Genomic DNA, 17805 nt, shown 5'->3' with positions numbered 1-17805 from the left:
CATATAACACTGAGGCTTATCAGTCTGTGTTAAATAAACTGAACGAACAATATGACGATTCATTCCCGTTCACAGTAGACCAGATGAGAACCAAGTTTAAATGGTGTGTAGCCACATGCAAGAGGATCTGTCTTACCGTAAAGACAGCAAGTGTAGTGAAGAGGCTGACTGATGAGAAAGGATGACAGCAACTTAAAAACAACAGCAACTTAAAACATCTTAAAGCTGCAAGATCTAGGCATTAACAGCCTGCAAGAGGCAACATTCCTGTCTTCTGCACTCATCTTGCGAAGATTGCCGATATACTGGGCTGGTTGCACTCCAGATAATGGACCTAACAGTGAGAAACTTGAGGCCGTTGGGTGATGCACTAGCCACCTGAAAAGCCTTAGCTGGTCACAGAAGTCGCAAAGTTATACGACTGCTGGGTTTGTATCCCTACGGGGAGCTCAATTACAGGGGACAGGTCACGCAATTTTAGGCAATTTCAGCACTGATCAAATAGTCATAACTTCTCAAAACTATAGAAGAACTCCAACAAAACACAGGAAGGTCAAGAAGGGGCATGGGTGGACAAAACTGGAGAGGATTGAAATAGCATGCATTTGAGTCAATTTGAAAAACGTCGGTCCACCTTTTTTTCAAATTTACGGTATGTCAGTTTATTTGCATGCATTAAAATGTCATTTACTCAGCTGGAAAATCATTCTCAGTTGTTATTTGGCCATGATACTGCAAATGAAAGACCCTTTGTCTGCCAATTTCTAACGTTTAGAGCTCATAATTAGCAAAATTAAACACTATTACGTAGAATAGCGTGACGTAGCCCCTTTAAGAGCAATCCAATTACTGCAAAACAATATTTGAGCACTGCATCAGTTTATTGGACAAAGTTATGAAAGCCTCGTAAATTCCAACCGGCCCATCGATGCTAAATTATGAAAGGGGCTGACAATCAAAGTAATTTGGTATACAAGTGGTCAGTTGAGCATGGGTTAAAATCTCCTGATAATAGGCCCTTGTACATCGGTTAAAATATTGAATTAGTTTAATTCCGTGTACTCCCCTTTGTATTGGCATTTGTCAATAATTGTAATTGGCCGCGGTAAATTGGCTCATTTATATAAAATGGCGCGTTTAGCCGATAAACAAGAAAATATTACATGTCTGGCTGCTCTAGAAAACCATAGTTTTGAATGAAGGAAAATTCAGATACAAGCCCAATGAAACTAATAATGGCGGGATCAATGCGAACTCAACTTTTTTAAATGAACCAATTGATCATTCGCCTCTATAAACAGGTAGTTGCTGATATGGAAAGTCCAAGTCCTAGATCTACCGACTTTATTCGACAAATTTCACTTGTTTCGACCGAAAGACTGATCAAAGAAGTATCATGATGAAAATTCGGTCGGCGCACGCGACGAAATAATTCCATGTTTGGAGTCTCAGCTGCATCCTCACTCATTGCTTTCCTGTTATCAGCTACCTCAACTTCATGCCAGTGTTTACAGAGGACAATCTTGCGGAATTCTGTTCGAAATGCAGGATTCATCCCAGCGTATATGAAAGGGTTGATTGTATTTGACAAATAAAAGAGAAAAATACAAAACAGCTCAACGTTTCGAGGCATCATTGCCACAAGGCGAAAGCGACGGAGGATGACGATGATCCAGAACGGAACCCAACAGATCATGAAGGCGAAGACGACTGCAAATAGCGACTTGCTGAGTTTGATCTCATGACTGGTGATACCCTTGCTTTTTCGCCATTTTCGACTTCTTTCCCTAGCGTTTTCTCGTCTTTGAATCATCGCAGTTGCAGATGCATTGTGCTTTCGGATCATCTTCGCGACTTTTGTGTAGCTGAATGTAGTTGATATCAACGGTGTTAAAAAGAACAACGTAACGACGATGCCATAGTGAATAGATTTGCCGGTTTCGCTGAGATGTGCGATGGAGCACTGGGCGTAACCTGGGACGAATTCGTACGCTTGAAGACCAAATAATCGAGGAACCACCGTGTAACATGCAACGAAGCTCCACACGGAGGCAAGCAAAGCGCATGACTTTCTCGCTGAAAACAGTCTCTTGTACTGCTGATCCGACTTGCAGATTCTCACATACCGATTTACAGCTGTTAAGCCCATTGTCACAGGAGAAACGTAGATAACAAACAGGCTGAAGAAGGCGTGAAGTTGGCAAAGCGTTCCGCCGAGAATCCAGTCGCCTGTTATCAATACGCTCACGCTTATGGGCATCACAAACACAGCAGAGAGTAAATCGCTCGCGGCCAAAGCGATAATGTACAAGTTTGTTGTCGTTCGGAGTCGAGCATTCTTGTAAACCGAAATACAAACCAAGGTGTTTCCAATTAGAGACATAACGTTCAAGGTTATGAGGAAGCTGACTTCTACAACGATCAAACTGAGACTTCGTGAGTTCAAATCGTCCGACATCATAGACAGAAGGGCGCCAAACTTAGCATGAAATTGATTTTAGTGCTCTACGGTTTGGTGTTAAGCTTCACCAAAGTTGTTAATTTCGCTTCTAGCTAGGTTCCAGCAATGCGGCGTCACATTTTAATTCCAGTATTTCGCTTTCACCTGTGGAGATGACGATTGCCCCACCAAATTCAAAATTTACATATTCGTTAGCTTATCGTTGACGATATTTCTATAGCAGTCTGTACTTTTTTGTTCGGCGACAGTTCTTCTCAGTTCTTCTTCTTTTTTTTGACAATTGGTTCCATTGCTCGAGTTCAGCTACCCCCGCTCAGTAATTTTGATTCTCATTTTAATGATCGACCAGCAAGTGTTCTAGATTCGCTGCCAGATAGGCAAATTTGGGCCCCATACAGGATCATCCAGGCTCCAGTTTTATTTCCGCGTATCTTTTAGTTTCGGCGTGATAGAAATGTAGAATTTTGCAGGCAGAAAAGGTAGAAATTCCATCTTCAATCTTCCAGCAAAACGTGCCCTTCGTCTAAGCCGTAAAAGAATGGTCTTATGTAAGTGCTAGCTTATCAAGTTCCTTATTGATCAATTGTTTGAGAAACTATTTAGTGCGAAGAGACGCTTGTGGTCTTATTCCAACAAGATGACATTTGTCCTCATCAGCAGTAATCTGAAGCTTGGTTAGAGGGAACAATTCCGGTTGCCTGTGCAGATCTTTTACTTGATAAACTCGCTACCTTCAGGAAAAGCACGGTTCCTCAAATTAAAGCTGACGCGTTTTTTTTCCACTCTCGGTTTCGTTGTAAAAATGTGCTCTGGAACTCGACAACTTCAGTTTGTGTAAAGACAGCAACGACACCAACTCTTCGCTTTCTCAGTTGCAAGACAAAATTTTAAAGAAATTTCTTTTGAATGCAGGATTCATTCCTGCGTGTATGAACGAGTTGATTGTGCTCGAGAAGTAAAGAAAAAACATGCAGAGGAGCTCAATCAATTGGCACGAAACGAAAGTGGGCATTACCTGCAGATGAAATTGTAATATAATTCCACAATTTACGACATAATCTGGTGAATTGTATGAGGGATAAGTAAATTTGGGATAAATAAAGCTCTTGTTGTTGTGGTTGTTGTTGTTGGTTGTTGGTAATTGTACAACTTTCGAGCTCCGTGATTGTTGTGATAATGAAATTGAATTGCATTGTAGTTTTAGCTGTGGTAAAAGTTACAGAAATAAGACAAGGCAGGATTTCCATCACGTGGCTCAAATAAGCCAAATTTATTGAGTGCTTTGCATTCTGTTGTAATGCCACGAGAAATGCTATGTGGGCACTGAGCTGAGATATCTGACCATGTGATGGATGTGACCAATATCCTGGATTCTAACTGGCCACTTGCTTTGTCAATCTCTACGTATTGCTGTAGTATTGTCTTTGCAGTATAATCGAACACAGAAATGCCTATGATGGACATACATCTCTCCCCAGCTCTTTTTCATTACTTGTTGCATAAACTGACTTATGGTCAACGCGCCACAGCGTAGTTAACAGTTTTCTAATTAATAAGAAGGCTGAAGAAAACAGTTTTACCTTTTACCGTGTTTATGGACCTCGACTTCGTCTCGGTCCATAAACACGCAAAAAAAGAACTTGGCCAATATCCAGTCATCTTGACCTCACGCTTGGTCAATAACCCATACGTATGTATGTATGTATGTATGTGGCCCATACTCTGAATAACTGGTAGTGAATAAATTTACTGTCTGTAACGCACACCTGAGAGCAGTGAACTTTCTCGCCTTATCAAGGGTTAATTGAAGACAAGCTTTGATATGATCCTGAATAACAAGCATGCAATAAAAAGATATCTGAATGAACATTAGGTCTTATAACGATATGTTATACACGTAGAAATTCACTGGAAAAGTTGAAAATTTACAGAGTATGTAAATAACATGTAATTAACATGTAAATCATCAACATCAAAAAGAGACTGTAAAGAATGATTTACATGATTTTTCCCCTTTTACATGTTTGTGAAGTTCCATGTAAAAAACATGTAAATATTTCAAGTGAAACATGTAAATGATAGGGAAAACACTGTAAATTTTTAGATCAAAGGGCTATGATCATGTAAATGACATGTAAATTGTTCTTGGGAATACTGTAAATAGCCTGTAAATATTTTGTGATTCAACTATGAAACCTGTAAATAGCATGTAAATTTAATACAGGGGGGTTGTCAAAATGCTGTAAATAACATGGCAATAACCTGTAAATTGAAAAAGGGAGCCTGTAAATCAAAAAAGGGAGCCTGTAAATCAAAACAGAGAGCCTGTAAGTCAAAAAAGGGAGCATGTAAATAACATGTAAATTGAAAAACGGGGCGTGTAAATAATCTGTAAATCAGAAAGGGAGCCTGTAAATAACATGTAAATCAAAAAAGGGAGCCTGTAAGTCAAAAAAGGGAGCATGTAAATAACATGTAACTTGAAAAACGGAACGTGTAAATAATCTGTAAATCATAAAGGGAGCCTGTAAATAACATGTAAATTGAAAAAGGGAGCCTGTAGAAAATATGTAAATCAAAAAGAGGAGCCTGTAAATATTATGTAAATTGGAACAGGGAGCCTGCAAAAAACCTGTAAATTGAAAAAGGGGGCCTGTAAATAACCTGTAAATTGAAAACGGGAGCCTGTAAATAACATGTAAATTAAAAAAGGGAGCCTGTAAATAACATGTAAATTAAAAAAGGGAGCCTGTAAATAACATGTAAATTGAAAAAGTGGGGCAGAAAACCTTCACTTTTAAATAACAACTTGAAGAAAAATGCATGGAATGTATTTTTTTATTGTAAACAAATCTGTTAATCATAATATATTATTATACACTGTAACAGTATAAAATTTGCAAATTTAGTATGTATCAGGACCTCTCCAAGACCTTTTTAAGTGAAGCTATGTCATATTTAGTTCTATTCAGTGTCTACATAGAATAATTAGAACTACATGTTAACTGTTTTCAGCTACAAATCTAGTAACAATTTTGCAATTTAAGTATATCACTTAATTAAAATTGTTCGCAAATGGATACCAGTCACAAGTCTACATTAAAATAACAACATCAAATACAACATTATGATAATAATTTTGTCATAAAATGAATGAATAAACTGTTTTTCCTACTACATGTAAGTAATTAAGGCAGGATTAACTTAACCTTAATAACTATAATGAAAAATTGCAGAAGGCATGATGGCCTCATAGTAAGTGCACTCAACTCAAGCAATCCAAGTTTGAGCCCTGACCATGTCCTTAGCCAAGACATGTTACTCTCACAGTGCCTCTCTCCACCCAGGTGTATCCATGAGTACCAGGAAACTTAATGCTGGGGTTAACCATGCACTGAAATGGCGTTCTCTCCCCCCAAATACTCCTAGTCCCTTCATGCTATAGAAACCAGGATAAGCTCCAGTCTGTGGGAACAAGTGCCTCACATGAGCTTAACCTTTACCTACATGCAATTATGAAAATTCCTGCAATGTATGTGCGCAGTGTTAATAAACTTTTGCCCAGAGTGAATTGTTCTGTTGAACAAACAGAAAATAGAAAAAAAAACGTACCACTGTCAAGATAGAGATTGAAATTTTCAATTGATTCTTAAAACCTTGATGCCAAAGGCATACACTGCATAACATAAAGCAAGGCTTCAGACATCTTTTAGCCTACACCCAATGTATGTTTACAAAAACCTGAAGGGCAATTTCCTCGTTTGTTTCCCAAAGTTGTACTGAATCCAAAGAGTAGAAACATTTTGGATCCATGACAAGATATCCACTGAAGACAAAATTCAAACTAGTCAAGTTCCAAAATTTCACTTTCAATTTAATTTTGTGATTAAAAAAAAATGTACTGCAAAAAAATCAGAGGGGCCTGTTAAGGCTTAGCCAGTTCCAAAGTCTGCACGGGGGAATCTTGACATCAGTCATGTATACAGACTGAACACAGGGAGATCTGTACTCACGACCTAGGTTAATACCGTATGTAAACATATATGACAGTAGCTTTTGCTTTCCGTGATTAAATCTTACACTGAGAGCTGTTATATTGAACAATAAGGTAAGATATAGTCTGCTTCTTCTTGTGTTTGATAACCATTGATCTGGTAGTACACTGTATCTGGAACTTCTTCGATTGGTCCAAAGAGTAGAGAACCTAGGGAGGCGTCCTGTGCCACAGGGTGTTATGCCTTAAATTGTCTCATGACGTCATCGCTCAATGGCAAAATACCCCCGCCGTCTCCATCGCTGAGGTATCGCAAAGCTGAATTATATTTGCTTGTCGTGACAAGGTTTGCAAAAACGCTTGCTTTATTGGGTGGAACCCAACAGCGAGGAGGACAATAGCTGCTTTAAGGGCAATGTGTTGCATTTCTGACTCATTGTTCCAATCGTTTATGTGCTGTGTTAATTTATCAATGAAATATTTTCCTGTTTTCCCATAGGGGACAAGAAAAGTGTTCTTCCGCCATTTTGTAATCTCGTTATAGGCATTGTCAATGGTCGACGTGTTGACTGTTATTGTTCTTCCATCGCCATGTCGGCCCCAAATAAATGAAGATGGCTTGTTAATGGCTTTGTATTCCGGCAAGCTCCCTGGAATGTTGTCCGACGCGTTTTCAAAATTTGAGTAATCACGCTCCTCTGTCAGGCCCTCTGGGGGTTGTACTGCAAATGTATGCAAATCCACTATCGACTGATTATGATTTTGGCTTTGCTGGGCGCCATTGTTTTGATTTCGATTATCCTGAAGCACTCCGCAAGAAATCAAGTTATTCACAATATTAGACGCGGGTTGAGTTGTGTCCAAGACAGAATCGTACATGCCAGTCGCTCTCAACACATTTACACTAGTATGGATTAAGCCCGCATTCCTTTCCAGCCGTGAAGCTTGATCTCTCAGATTTTGCCCTTTAAGACCAAGATGTTCATATCCTTTCTCGTCCCATAGTTCCTTCATTATCTCGATGTAACCTTTCTTCCTGCCATTGATATTGCACGGTGCATTATCAGATGCAGCCAAAGCCTGTGCTTGTTGTTTACAGTCTAGAACGTCCCTGTTCATTTGTTCAGTCCATTTCACCTTTGGTTTCCTCGACATCGTGTACTTGGTTGGCGCTTTGGCGGTATTTTCCAGTAGTTTCGTGGTTTAAAAGCATTTAAATCGCGACAACGACCCCCAGAGTTGCGACTGTTATTTGCAGTTGGGGATAAAAGGAAAAAGTAAAACACTGAAGTCTCAAGAAGAAGACCTAAAACCTAAGATCGGTACATCCGTCCGCCATCGTCCAATAATAATAATAATAATAATAATAATAGAGCGCTTTTCAATTGAGTATCAAAAGTAATTAGCGAATTGCTTCGGTTTTGCATTTACTTCAAACAGTGATTGGTTCAAAGTTGTCGCTCCATTTTTGTAAGCAATCGAAAGTGAAACCAAAACCAATCGTGGCTCGCGCGTGCACATTTTCCCGCGCTTTGTGTCGGCTATGTGTAATTACTTCAAGTTTTGATTGGTCTACTGGATTGTCTCCGTCCTTTTTGATTGGCCAAAGTAATTACTTTGGTTTTGGTTTTACGAAACTCAATTAAAACTTGCTCTAATAATAATAATAATAATAATAATAATAATAATAATAATAATAATAACAATAATAATAAACTTTAATTGTCAACTGTATTTCGCGCTTTGGCACTAATTGGGGACACTGAGCAGAAATCAAATCAAACAACTAATACCAAATCACGGGTTGTTTTTTGACGAGAGGGGAAAACCAGAGTACCAGGAGAAAAACCTCTCGGAGCAGTGTAGACAACCAATCAAATCAACCCTCATGTGACGTCAAGCCAGGGAGCTTAACCCGGGCCACATTGGAGGGAGACGAGTACTCTTACCACTTCGCCATCCCTGCTCCCTGCATGTTAAATGTCTATTATTTCCCCCTTATTTCTTCACATAAACACTTGGGCAATTTCCCATTTAGGAAAATGTTTTAAAAATGCATGAGATATAACAAGTCTATGTTTAAAGGCTTGTGTTCCCTTCCTCCCGATACTAAGTCAAAACTTGTCAAGGACATTTTGTATATATTCCCGGTTACCCACTTTTCATAGTGCACTCAGCAAAATACCTTAATTCTGATTGGACGACTAACAATACTATGTCGAGTCCATTAAGTTGCTATGGCAAAACCACACGCGAACAACTAAGAACCAGACAGTAGTTTTGTTACTTTTCATAAAAAGAGCTGTGCGAACTCTAAAACGAAAAGCAGAAAAAAAAGAAAAAAAGAAGAAAGAAAGAGAAGAAAATACAAGAGTTCTCTAATCGTCATGAAAATTTTTCATAATCGATCGCAATTTATAGCCATAAGCTTCCTCGAGAATGCGACAGCAAATACAAGCAGCAGTTTTTTCGGGTTGTGATGTCTTACATCCATCTTTTCTGCTTCTTCTGTTTGGAAGGGAGTCGTACCTATAAGTGGGCTGTGAAATACTACATCCTGGGGTTCATCGAGATTATCTCTTTCTCGATTCTGTGGTTTACGAATACAACTAGGCTTCTACCATGGCAAATCGAGGTGGCGGGATTTGTTGTGATATACATGTTTTTTTGCTTTAGGGTTGCTCATGATGACAACGTATTACAGGTTTTTGCATCCTCGATTTAAACGTGCTCGCTTCAGTTTGTTGGCGCCACTGAAGTCTGAGCTTGCAGACACAGAACATGCGGATAATGATTCAAGTAAAAAGTTCGATTTTTGGATTTAACTAACTCAGATCGGAGATCACACCCCCTCAGCAAGTGTCCGTGCCAAATTTTGTCACGGAGAAATGTTATTTGGGAAATCTCTAGATTTTTTATGTAACAAAAGAAAATCTTTCCATAACAATAAAGCTTCGGGACACTTAAAATCAAGAGTTACGTTTGTTTGCTGTACAAATACTACAAGAGTGAGAATGTCACAAAAATAAAGTTTATGTAGCAAAAACAAGGCACTTTGAATTTGGTCATCATGAAGTCACGTGATGACCGATTTTTTTTAGACAAGGTCGTACTGGTGACGTGATTTTGAGTCAGTTTGTTGATATTCTGAAATGAAGTTCAACGTGTTCTTTGCTTGAGTTTCTTAGTGGCATACGCTGAAAGCATTCGTTAAGGTTGTATGAATCGCATCTTCCAACTTGTAGTGTTGTCTTTTGTTTTTCTGCCGTTTGCTTCCTCTTTAAACCTATCGATTTCTATTATTATCAATTGAGATATCATTGTTATTATCATTGTCGTTATCTTTATAATCATCATCACCATCATCATCATTATTATTATTATTATTATTATTATTATTATTATTATCTTCTGTATAAGCAGATAGTAAGATTTACCCCAATTGCCCTACTCCCAATCAGTATTTTTGAGGGAAATTAAGGTGGCTTAACTCAGTTTCAACACTTTCAAGTGACGTTCTTATTAGAAGGTTTGGCACTACTACGTTGTATCACGTATTAGCAGCAATGGTATGGTACTATAGAAAACATTAATTATTGCTGAAAAAGATGATGCGGTCACTATTGTGATGTAATAAGTCACCGTGGGAACGGAAAAGGCCTGCGATAAGCCCCTTTATTTTGTCTTAAGTTGTTCTTATCTCAAAAACAAACTCAGTTACCCATTTTAAAAAATTATGTACAGTCGTTTCAGAGAAACCTTAAATCAATTTATTTTTAATTATTTTTTTAAGTGGCTCTGAATCTGCAGTACAAATATTTTTTACACTTTGCAGAAAGTTTCATCTTGGCCTTCTGATCATTTTCAACAAGAAAAAATGGGGGTCACCGAGTTTGTTCTTGAGATATGAGCAATAATGACTGCATCTTGTTTGGAAATAATCGATGTTTCATATGGTGCCATAACATTGTTAATTCGAGATACGGCGTAGTAGTACCAAAACGTGTACAGAGAGTGTCTTTTCAAAGTCTTGAAACTGGTTTGAGCCACCCCAAACAATAATCGGCTAAATCAAAGGTGTACGAATTCAATTCCTTTTGGAATAAGACTTTTTGTTCCAAGTATTTCCATATCATTTAAATGTGAATGAAGCTTACAATGCAAATACATAAGACACAAAGAATCTGAACCCCGGGAGCTTTGAATGTGTTGGCAGATTAGGTCTATTGTTTATTTTCCCACAAAAAATTGGTTTGAATATAGGCATTTTTCTGACGCTAATGGGGACAAACCTGATACCAGATATTCTTATTCTTGAGTAATTGACTCTTGTGACCATCTTAGGCCAGCGGAGTACGGTTTCAAAGCATGCACGACAGTGAAGTGCCCCTTCCCACCGGTTAGGCCACCGCCACGCATATGTACCCACAGGAACCAGAAGAGAATTTTATGATATTTGGTAAAGCTAGTGATTTCATGTACCATTTCTTGAAAAAGTTTGCGCACAACCCATGAGTTAGAAAGAAAATCTCAAGTGACATTATGTTTAAGATCCATAGCCTGTTGCTATGATGAGTTTTTACGTGACAATAATTAGTGCTTCTTGTTAAGAAAAAATTGGTGTTTCATATGGTGCCTTAGCATGTAGATGGTTTTCACAGTGACGTCATCAAAAACGCAGGGTCTTCTGATTTTTATCATACACGGTTGAAGATGACCTAGAAATAAATCTTTTTTCAAGTTTCCAGTTCCATAACGTCTTTCATTTCGAAATGTTTCGAATTGTCATCTTGCGAGACAGCTATTTGGTTGACAAAAATGTCTATCCCTATCAATCTCAGCAGTTTGAGCGTTTCAAGTACATTAGGAGAATACACTTGTATTTTATCTCATAAGCGAAAAGTAAGCGCTTCCATCGCAAACTGAACTCCAGCCAGCTCTTCTCGTTGATTTCTGGCCGCCACAGTGGTACACCCACACGTCTGGACGTGTCTGAGGAATTTTTGTTTTGCTTCGTTCACAAAGGGACTTTCCCAATAAGGAATGATAATATATTTCAGGAGAATATTAACTACGCACAAGAATTTATCCGTAGTAATTTAATTCTCGTGATTCATGCACGATTGATTTCACCGTGCGTAGTTCTGTGCGTCCAATATTAAACTTAAGAACGGCCTTCAAAACATGGATCATTCGGCGTCTCAACTTCGGCAATCAGGCCTGAAATTAAGTGAAGAACAAAAGCAACATTTAAGAGCTCTTAGACATAAAATCTCACGTCCTTCCACGAGAAATGTAAGCGACGATGACTTCCGCGTGGCAAGGCTGAGAGAAGATGAGCTTCAACTGCTTCGTGATGTGGTGCAATCCATTAAAACTTACAAAACGTCGACGGTTTCCGCGGAAACGATAAAAGATGAAGTTGATGGTATACGTGGGGAAGTACGAAGAGGCTGGTCTGTTGAGTGTGAAGACGGAAATTTTGTCAATCCTGCGCGATTTTACGATTTTACGAACGAAGATCTTGAGGCTCTTGAACAAGTGTTCATGGAATTAGATAAAGACGAAGCTGCCAAAAAAACTAATAAGAACCGATTTTGGACCAACACTCAGCCGTTGTTAAATGGTTATGAAAATAATCACCAGAGAGTGGCACTGACTCAGCAGAGTGAGAAAGTAGTTGTTGTTAAGAACACACTCACAAGTGCTTCACCGGCTGAACGGTTTTCAAACAACAATGGGATTTTCTTACATAATTACACTGGCTTTGAAAGTAAACATTTACTTCCCAAAGAACGCTTCAGAAAATGTGTTTATTTTCGAATGGACAAGGACTTCTCAGAATTATGGCGGAAACGGGGAAAAGTGACATGGCTAAGCCTCGCCTTCACCATTGGGAGTATCGTTGCCTTTTTTGCCGACATCGGAACTGACCTTAAAGTTGCAGCTGATCATTTCACCAAAGGGCAAAACTATTGGTGGGGAAGTTTCACCGTAATGCTGGTATTTTTCCCATCCGTGGTTACAAATCTCGTCTCGTTCTTTTGGCACAAAGAAGACGAGAAACGCTTAAAACAGCCGCCCGAGAGTGGATGGAAAGCTGTCACGTGGACACACTTGTGTCTTTTAGGAATAGTAGAGAGGTATGTACGACACAAGACATTGATTTATGGTCAACCAAAATATAAAAAAACTGAAAACATTTTCATGATGATGTGTCACGCTACGTTGTGTGACAAACATTAATTTTGTTACACAACAAAATTAAAAATTCAACGACACTTACCTGGAAGTGGAAGTTTGATGAGAATTCTACCGATCTGTGGAGTGACCTCTCTTGGTCACTCCACAGATCGGTAGAATTCTCATCGAAGTTCCACTTCCAGGTAAGTGTCGTTCAATTTTTAATTCTACCTCACTGTCACGTGACCAGAGATTCCATGAGACTTCAAAGCCAAAGTTGGCTCATCAGGGCAACAAGATAGTTGCCAAATGGTAACTAACATACATAATATCAAGCTGTTTATTACAAGTTCCACAAGAAAGAAAGTACGTTACAGTTTCTAAATAAGCCTCCTCAAAATGAGAGACACTATCCTTAAAAGTGTCCAACCTCTTGTCATAATAAGTGGCACACGTACGGGCAGATGACCACTCAGCTTTGTTGAGAATCTCATGAATAGGCACCTGTTCCCGATGAGCAGTAGACACTGAAGCTTCAGTTGTACTATGTTCTTTATAAATGTTTAAATCAGTTCCAGACATCTGCATAACAAATCTTATCCACCTACTCATTGTATCTCGTGATACAGCTTTATGTGGTTTCCGAAGGCTGATTAACAGTTGAGAACCATCAACACGGAGTCCGAGTCCTCTGAAGGTACTCGTTTAAAGTAGCAAATACACATAAACGTTCATCATGAGAGTATGCCTTAAGAACCAGAGGCTTCACTGGCGTTCTTGATTTAGACTGCTTGAGAGGCTTATTAAACGTAAACACAAAGTTTGAATCACTCTTAGACATTAGTTCCAGCAGGTGAAAATTTTGTCTTCTCTGAGCAGTAACCAAACTAAGAGGCATAACCAGCTTGAGGCTAAGGTCCTTTAAACTCAGCGAGGCTACTGGTGACAAAGATTTCAGAAGTTTCAACACAATAGACACATCCCACATTTTCGTTGGCTTCTGTCTTCCTTCATTCATCGGTCGACCGAGTCCAAGGGATAGTGTACCAAGTGAGTTGCCGCTACTGTTCGTTCGCCTTCGTCGGGGAGAGTAAGCGCTCGTGGAACTCGCGCGGAGCCGAATTGAACATGATCCAGGTCGCCTGAGCAATAGCTAATCAACAATCAAACAGCATGCTAAGTCCACGGATCACAATTTCTATCCAAGAGATGCCCACATCCTCGAACGCAGTGTGATGAACAATCACAAGAGACTTTTCTTGGAGAAATGGGATTCCACTTTGGACAGTGACACTGCAAACGAGAGGAAACCGCTTCCTTGCGCTTACATACCGTTCAGTAAGGTTAAATAACGACAGCTTGTAGCTGTAGCTGTAAAAATGCCGTGGCATAGGCTTAGTATGGGAGTTCCTCGCTCCTACTCATGGGCTCCTGGGAGTACTAAATGAATTTCAGCTACTTTGTTTTGGTATCAGTCTCTTACTATTTGGGTACCATTTATGAATTAGCCTTGTAAGCAGGGCCATTAAACTTATTTATGCCGTAATGGAAATCCGTCACGTGACTTCATAAAAGGTTGTATTTCCCCTGATTTAAATTAGAAATTTAACCATACAAAACAGAACATGATTTACGTAGTTCTTCTTATTAGTTTGTTGACAAGGGTTTTCAAAAATATAAAGCGGAACTTCTCCCCATTTTAGAAAACTCATTTTGTGGCTTCAAAGGGCAAGTGATATCACGTGGTACTGATAAGCATTGTCATTTGGCAAACAGTCATATGACGAAAACTTGATCAATGTATTGAACAATAAAATTTGTTTTACTCTGTGATAGGTGTTTCTAAATTCTCTGCGGGGGGTCCCTTATGTCTCAGCCAGGCCTTAACTAGCCTGAGTGAGAGCAATCGCCTCCCACCAATGTGGCCCGGGTTTTATTCCCAGACTCGGCGTCATATGTGGGTTGAGTTTGTTGGTTCTCTACTCTGCACCGGGAGGTTTTCTCCTGGTACTCTGGTTGTCTCTTCTCCTCAAAAAGCAAAATTTGACTTGATTTGCGTTAATTGTTAATTTTACTTAACTTTGTTCCCAATTAGTGGTTCAGCGCTAGAACGACTAGACACTTAAATAAAGTTCCTTCCTTTCCTTTTTCTATTTTAAAGGTATTGGAGAGTTCTCGTCAAAGCTTACAGGATAAAGCGCAAGAAAGCAACCACAGTTCTTGATTTCAAGCTGCTGATCGCAATGAGCCTTGATTTGGCGCTACTGCAGATGATTTTGGCCTTCACAGAAGACGCTCCTCAGCTAATGCTGCAGATGTACGTCCTCGTGTCTCGCCACGCAGTAGAGGCCTTGGACGCTAACAGGATTGAAGACTTGTGGACAATCGTTTCCATTTGCTTTTCTTTCTTTTCGTACTCTAGAGCCAGTGTTAACTACATCAGTTATCTTCGTGATTCGAAACGACACAAGGGCCAGCTTCGATGGTACGGATATCTCTCCATTTGGTCATGGCGGGCTTTTATGGTAATGTCTCGAATATTAATCCTGGTTTTTTTTGCAACAGAATTCAAACAATGGTTTTTCGTCGCACTGTCACTTCACTTTGTAATCGTTTTATTCTTTCTGGAACGTCATAAGGTTTATTTCTTCCCTGGCAGCAAATACAAGCAGCAGTTTTTTCGAGCTGTGATGTGTTACATCCATCTTTTCTCCTTCTTCAGTTTGGAAGGGAGTCGTACCTATAAGTGGGCTGCAAAATACTACATCCTGGGGTTCATCGAGATTGTCATTTTCTCGATACTGTGGTTTACGAATACAACTAGGCTTTTACCATGGCAAATCGAGGTGGCGGGATTTGTTGTGATATACATGTTTTTTGCTTTAGGGTTGCTCATGATGACAACGTATTACAGGTTTTTGCATCCTCGCTTCAGTTTATCGGCGCCACTGAAAAGTGAGGATAGCGGTGCACATGCAAGGGAAAAGTTCGAGTTTTGGATTTAACTGACTCAGATAGGACTTCACACAGCCTCTGTTTTAAAGCTCGCAAGTCTCGGTGCCAAGTTTCATATGCATGATCATAATCTCTAAATATACGCGTCCATAAAATGAGCGTAGGATTTTAAGTTTCCGTGTTATGAAAAATTAACAATAGAATAGATGTCATGGCCCTTTTTGGAATGTTGGAATGCACCGTAATATTGGCTTTTCACATCCTCGATTTGAGGCCAGACTTTTTAATGTAACAAAAATAATGAAATGTTTGCTTAACAGTAAAGCCTTGCGACACTTGAAAATCAAGAGTTAAGTTCGTTTGCTGTTCGAATACCACATGAGCGAGAAAGCTTATGGAGCAAAGCAGGGTACTTAGGACTTGGGAATTAGGAGCTCACGAGACGGCAAATTTTCTTGAGGCAAAGTTGTACTGGCGACGCGATTTTAGGTTAGTTTATTGATATTTTGAAATAAAGTTTAACGTGTCATATGCTTGGGTTTCTAAGTGGCCCACGCTGAAAGCATTCGTTTAGGTTGTATGAATCGCATCTTCCAAGTTTTAGTTGTGTACAGCCCAGTCCCGGAATAATTTTGCATAAGTTATTGAGCGAACTACGCTGATCAAAATTTGCGTGATAAATATTTCTTTGGAGTTAAATTTTTAAAATGGTGGTCAATGCGGTAGATTACAAACATACATTGAAGAAAGTTTCCCATAATCGTAAGATTCCTTGGCTAGAAGTACTCTTAAAGGAAAGGATTTGTTTGCAAGTCTTCCAACCGGGTATGGAAAGTCGTTGATCTTAAGAGCAGCCCCGAGCTTTATCGATGAGCTGTTATCTTCCCCTATATGTTCACATCTCAAATCCTCCAGTGCTCGTTCTTGACAATGGATAGACTGGTCCGAGCGACTGGTAATTAGATAGCGGAAGACTTTCGAGTGAACAGTCTTGAACCAATTCGCCCTTGTCACACGGCGGCCATATTGCCCCGGGAGACCAAAAGAGCTTTGTTTTACCACGCCAAGCCTCGCAGTGGAAACCATGGGGGTGAGGCTTGGCGTGGTAAAACAAAGCTTTTTGGTCTCCCGGGACAATGTGGCCGCCGTGTGACAAGGGCGAATACGCCCAACATGTCGGCCGTTTACAGCGTACATCTTTGATATTGGGCATCCATGTTATGGTCAATTGACACGTGTCAAAACAAGGCATCCGCTGACCAGTATCACGTGAGCATATCGCGGGCTCACGTTTAGAATCATCGAGGTCAGCTTTTTTTGTTTTGGTTCACCGCTGACCTGGTACCGGTTTTCGAGTGGATCGCAGGCTTAAGTCAGGTTAATTTCTTGTAAGAAAGTTGGCTTAAATTTTCACGCTCTTTTCGTCGCTCGACGCGACTACACGGCCATAACGCGTCAACTAAAGCTCTTAACAGTCGACTCTTTTCGTGTTCGGATGGAAAACGGTTTGGAAAATGTACTTTCCGGCATTTTTCGCCTGTTTCAATCCAACAAAGATGATTTCTAGTCGGAAGTTTATTTGGCACTAGCACTTTTAAAGGAAAATGCACGACAGTGATGGTACTTGGTAACCTACTCAGTATGGCGGTACACTTTTCTTGTAAACTTCCTATGTAAGGGGATATTTATTATTTTCAGGGGACCGTGACTAGGAGCGAACATCAGCCGTATATCCCTGTTATGGCGTTTTCACAGATTGATTTATTTATAGATTGAATTTCCCGCGAATGAGACTCCCACAGGAGCCGGATGACCAATCACGAGAAACTAACTTGACGTCATAGCGTGAGTGAACCGAGACTGCCTTTGTTTTTTGGCGGAAGAGGTAGTCTAAAAATAGATCGGTCTGTAAATATGCCGTGACGTAGCTTTAGTATGGGAGTTGCTCGCTCCTAGACATGGGTTCACGTTATTTTCCACCTCTTCTTGTTTTAAATTGGTTTAGATTGTTTTGTTTTGTTTTGTTTTGTTTTCTTGATTTGATTGCTTTTCGTCAAGGCTAAACAAAAAAATCAAAATTGATTTATCCCGTAAATTCGTTGTTTAAGTAAGGCCAGTAAGAATAAATAATCCGGGAGCTCCGCTTTTAGGCTTGGCAATATCTATATATTATCATTACCTTCTGAGAGCCCGTAACCCGATTGTAAGATTT

The 17805-nt window shown here is 39.6% G+C and overlaps 2 protein-coding genes across 3 annotated transcripts; one reads left to right on the top strand and one right to left on the bottom strand.

The window, feature by feature from the left end:
- Window positions 1-739: 739 nt before the first annotated feature.
- On the bottom strand, window positions 740-2737 carry LOC137979569 (melatonin receptor type 1B-B-like). The gene has a single exon (XM_068826854.1). The coding sequence runs from the start codon at window positions 2459-2461 to the stop codon at window positions 1292-1294; it is 1170 nt and encodes a 389-aa protein (XP_068682955.1). The 5' UTR covers window positions 2462-2737; the 3' UTR covers window positions 740-1291.
- Window positions 2738-11553: 8816 nt separating this feature from the next.
- Window positions 11554-16122, top strand: LOC137979035 (XK-related protein 8-like). Of its 2 annotated transcripts, XM_068826193.1 has the most exons (3): window positions 11554-12598; window positions 14800-15163; window positions 15525-16122. In XM_068826193.1, the coding sequence occupies exons 1-3, from the start codon at window positions 11640-11642 to the stop codon at window positions 15534-15536; spliced, it is 1335 nt and encodes a 444-aa protein (XP_068682294.1). In that variant the 5' UTR covers window positions 11554-11639; the 3' UTR covers window positions 15537-16122. The 2 variants fall into 2 exon arrangements, with proteins under 2 accessions (XP_068682294.1, XP_068682293.1); XM_068826192.1 differs by having other exon boundaries at window positions 14800-16122.
- Window positions 16123-17805: the final 1683 nt, after the last annotated feature.

The sequence above is a fragment of the Montipora foliosa genome, chromosome 12, assembly GCF_036669935.1.
Source record: "Montipora foliosa isolate CH-2021 chromosome 12, ASM3666993v2, whole genome shotgun sequence".
Taxonomy (NCBI): Eukaryota; Metazoa; Cnidaria; class Anthozoa; order Scleractinia; family Acroporidae; genus Montipora; species Montipora foliosa.
Note: the sequence above shows the minus strand (reverse complement) of the source record. Positions and strands in the feature narration are given on the sequence as shown.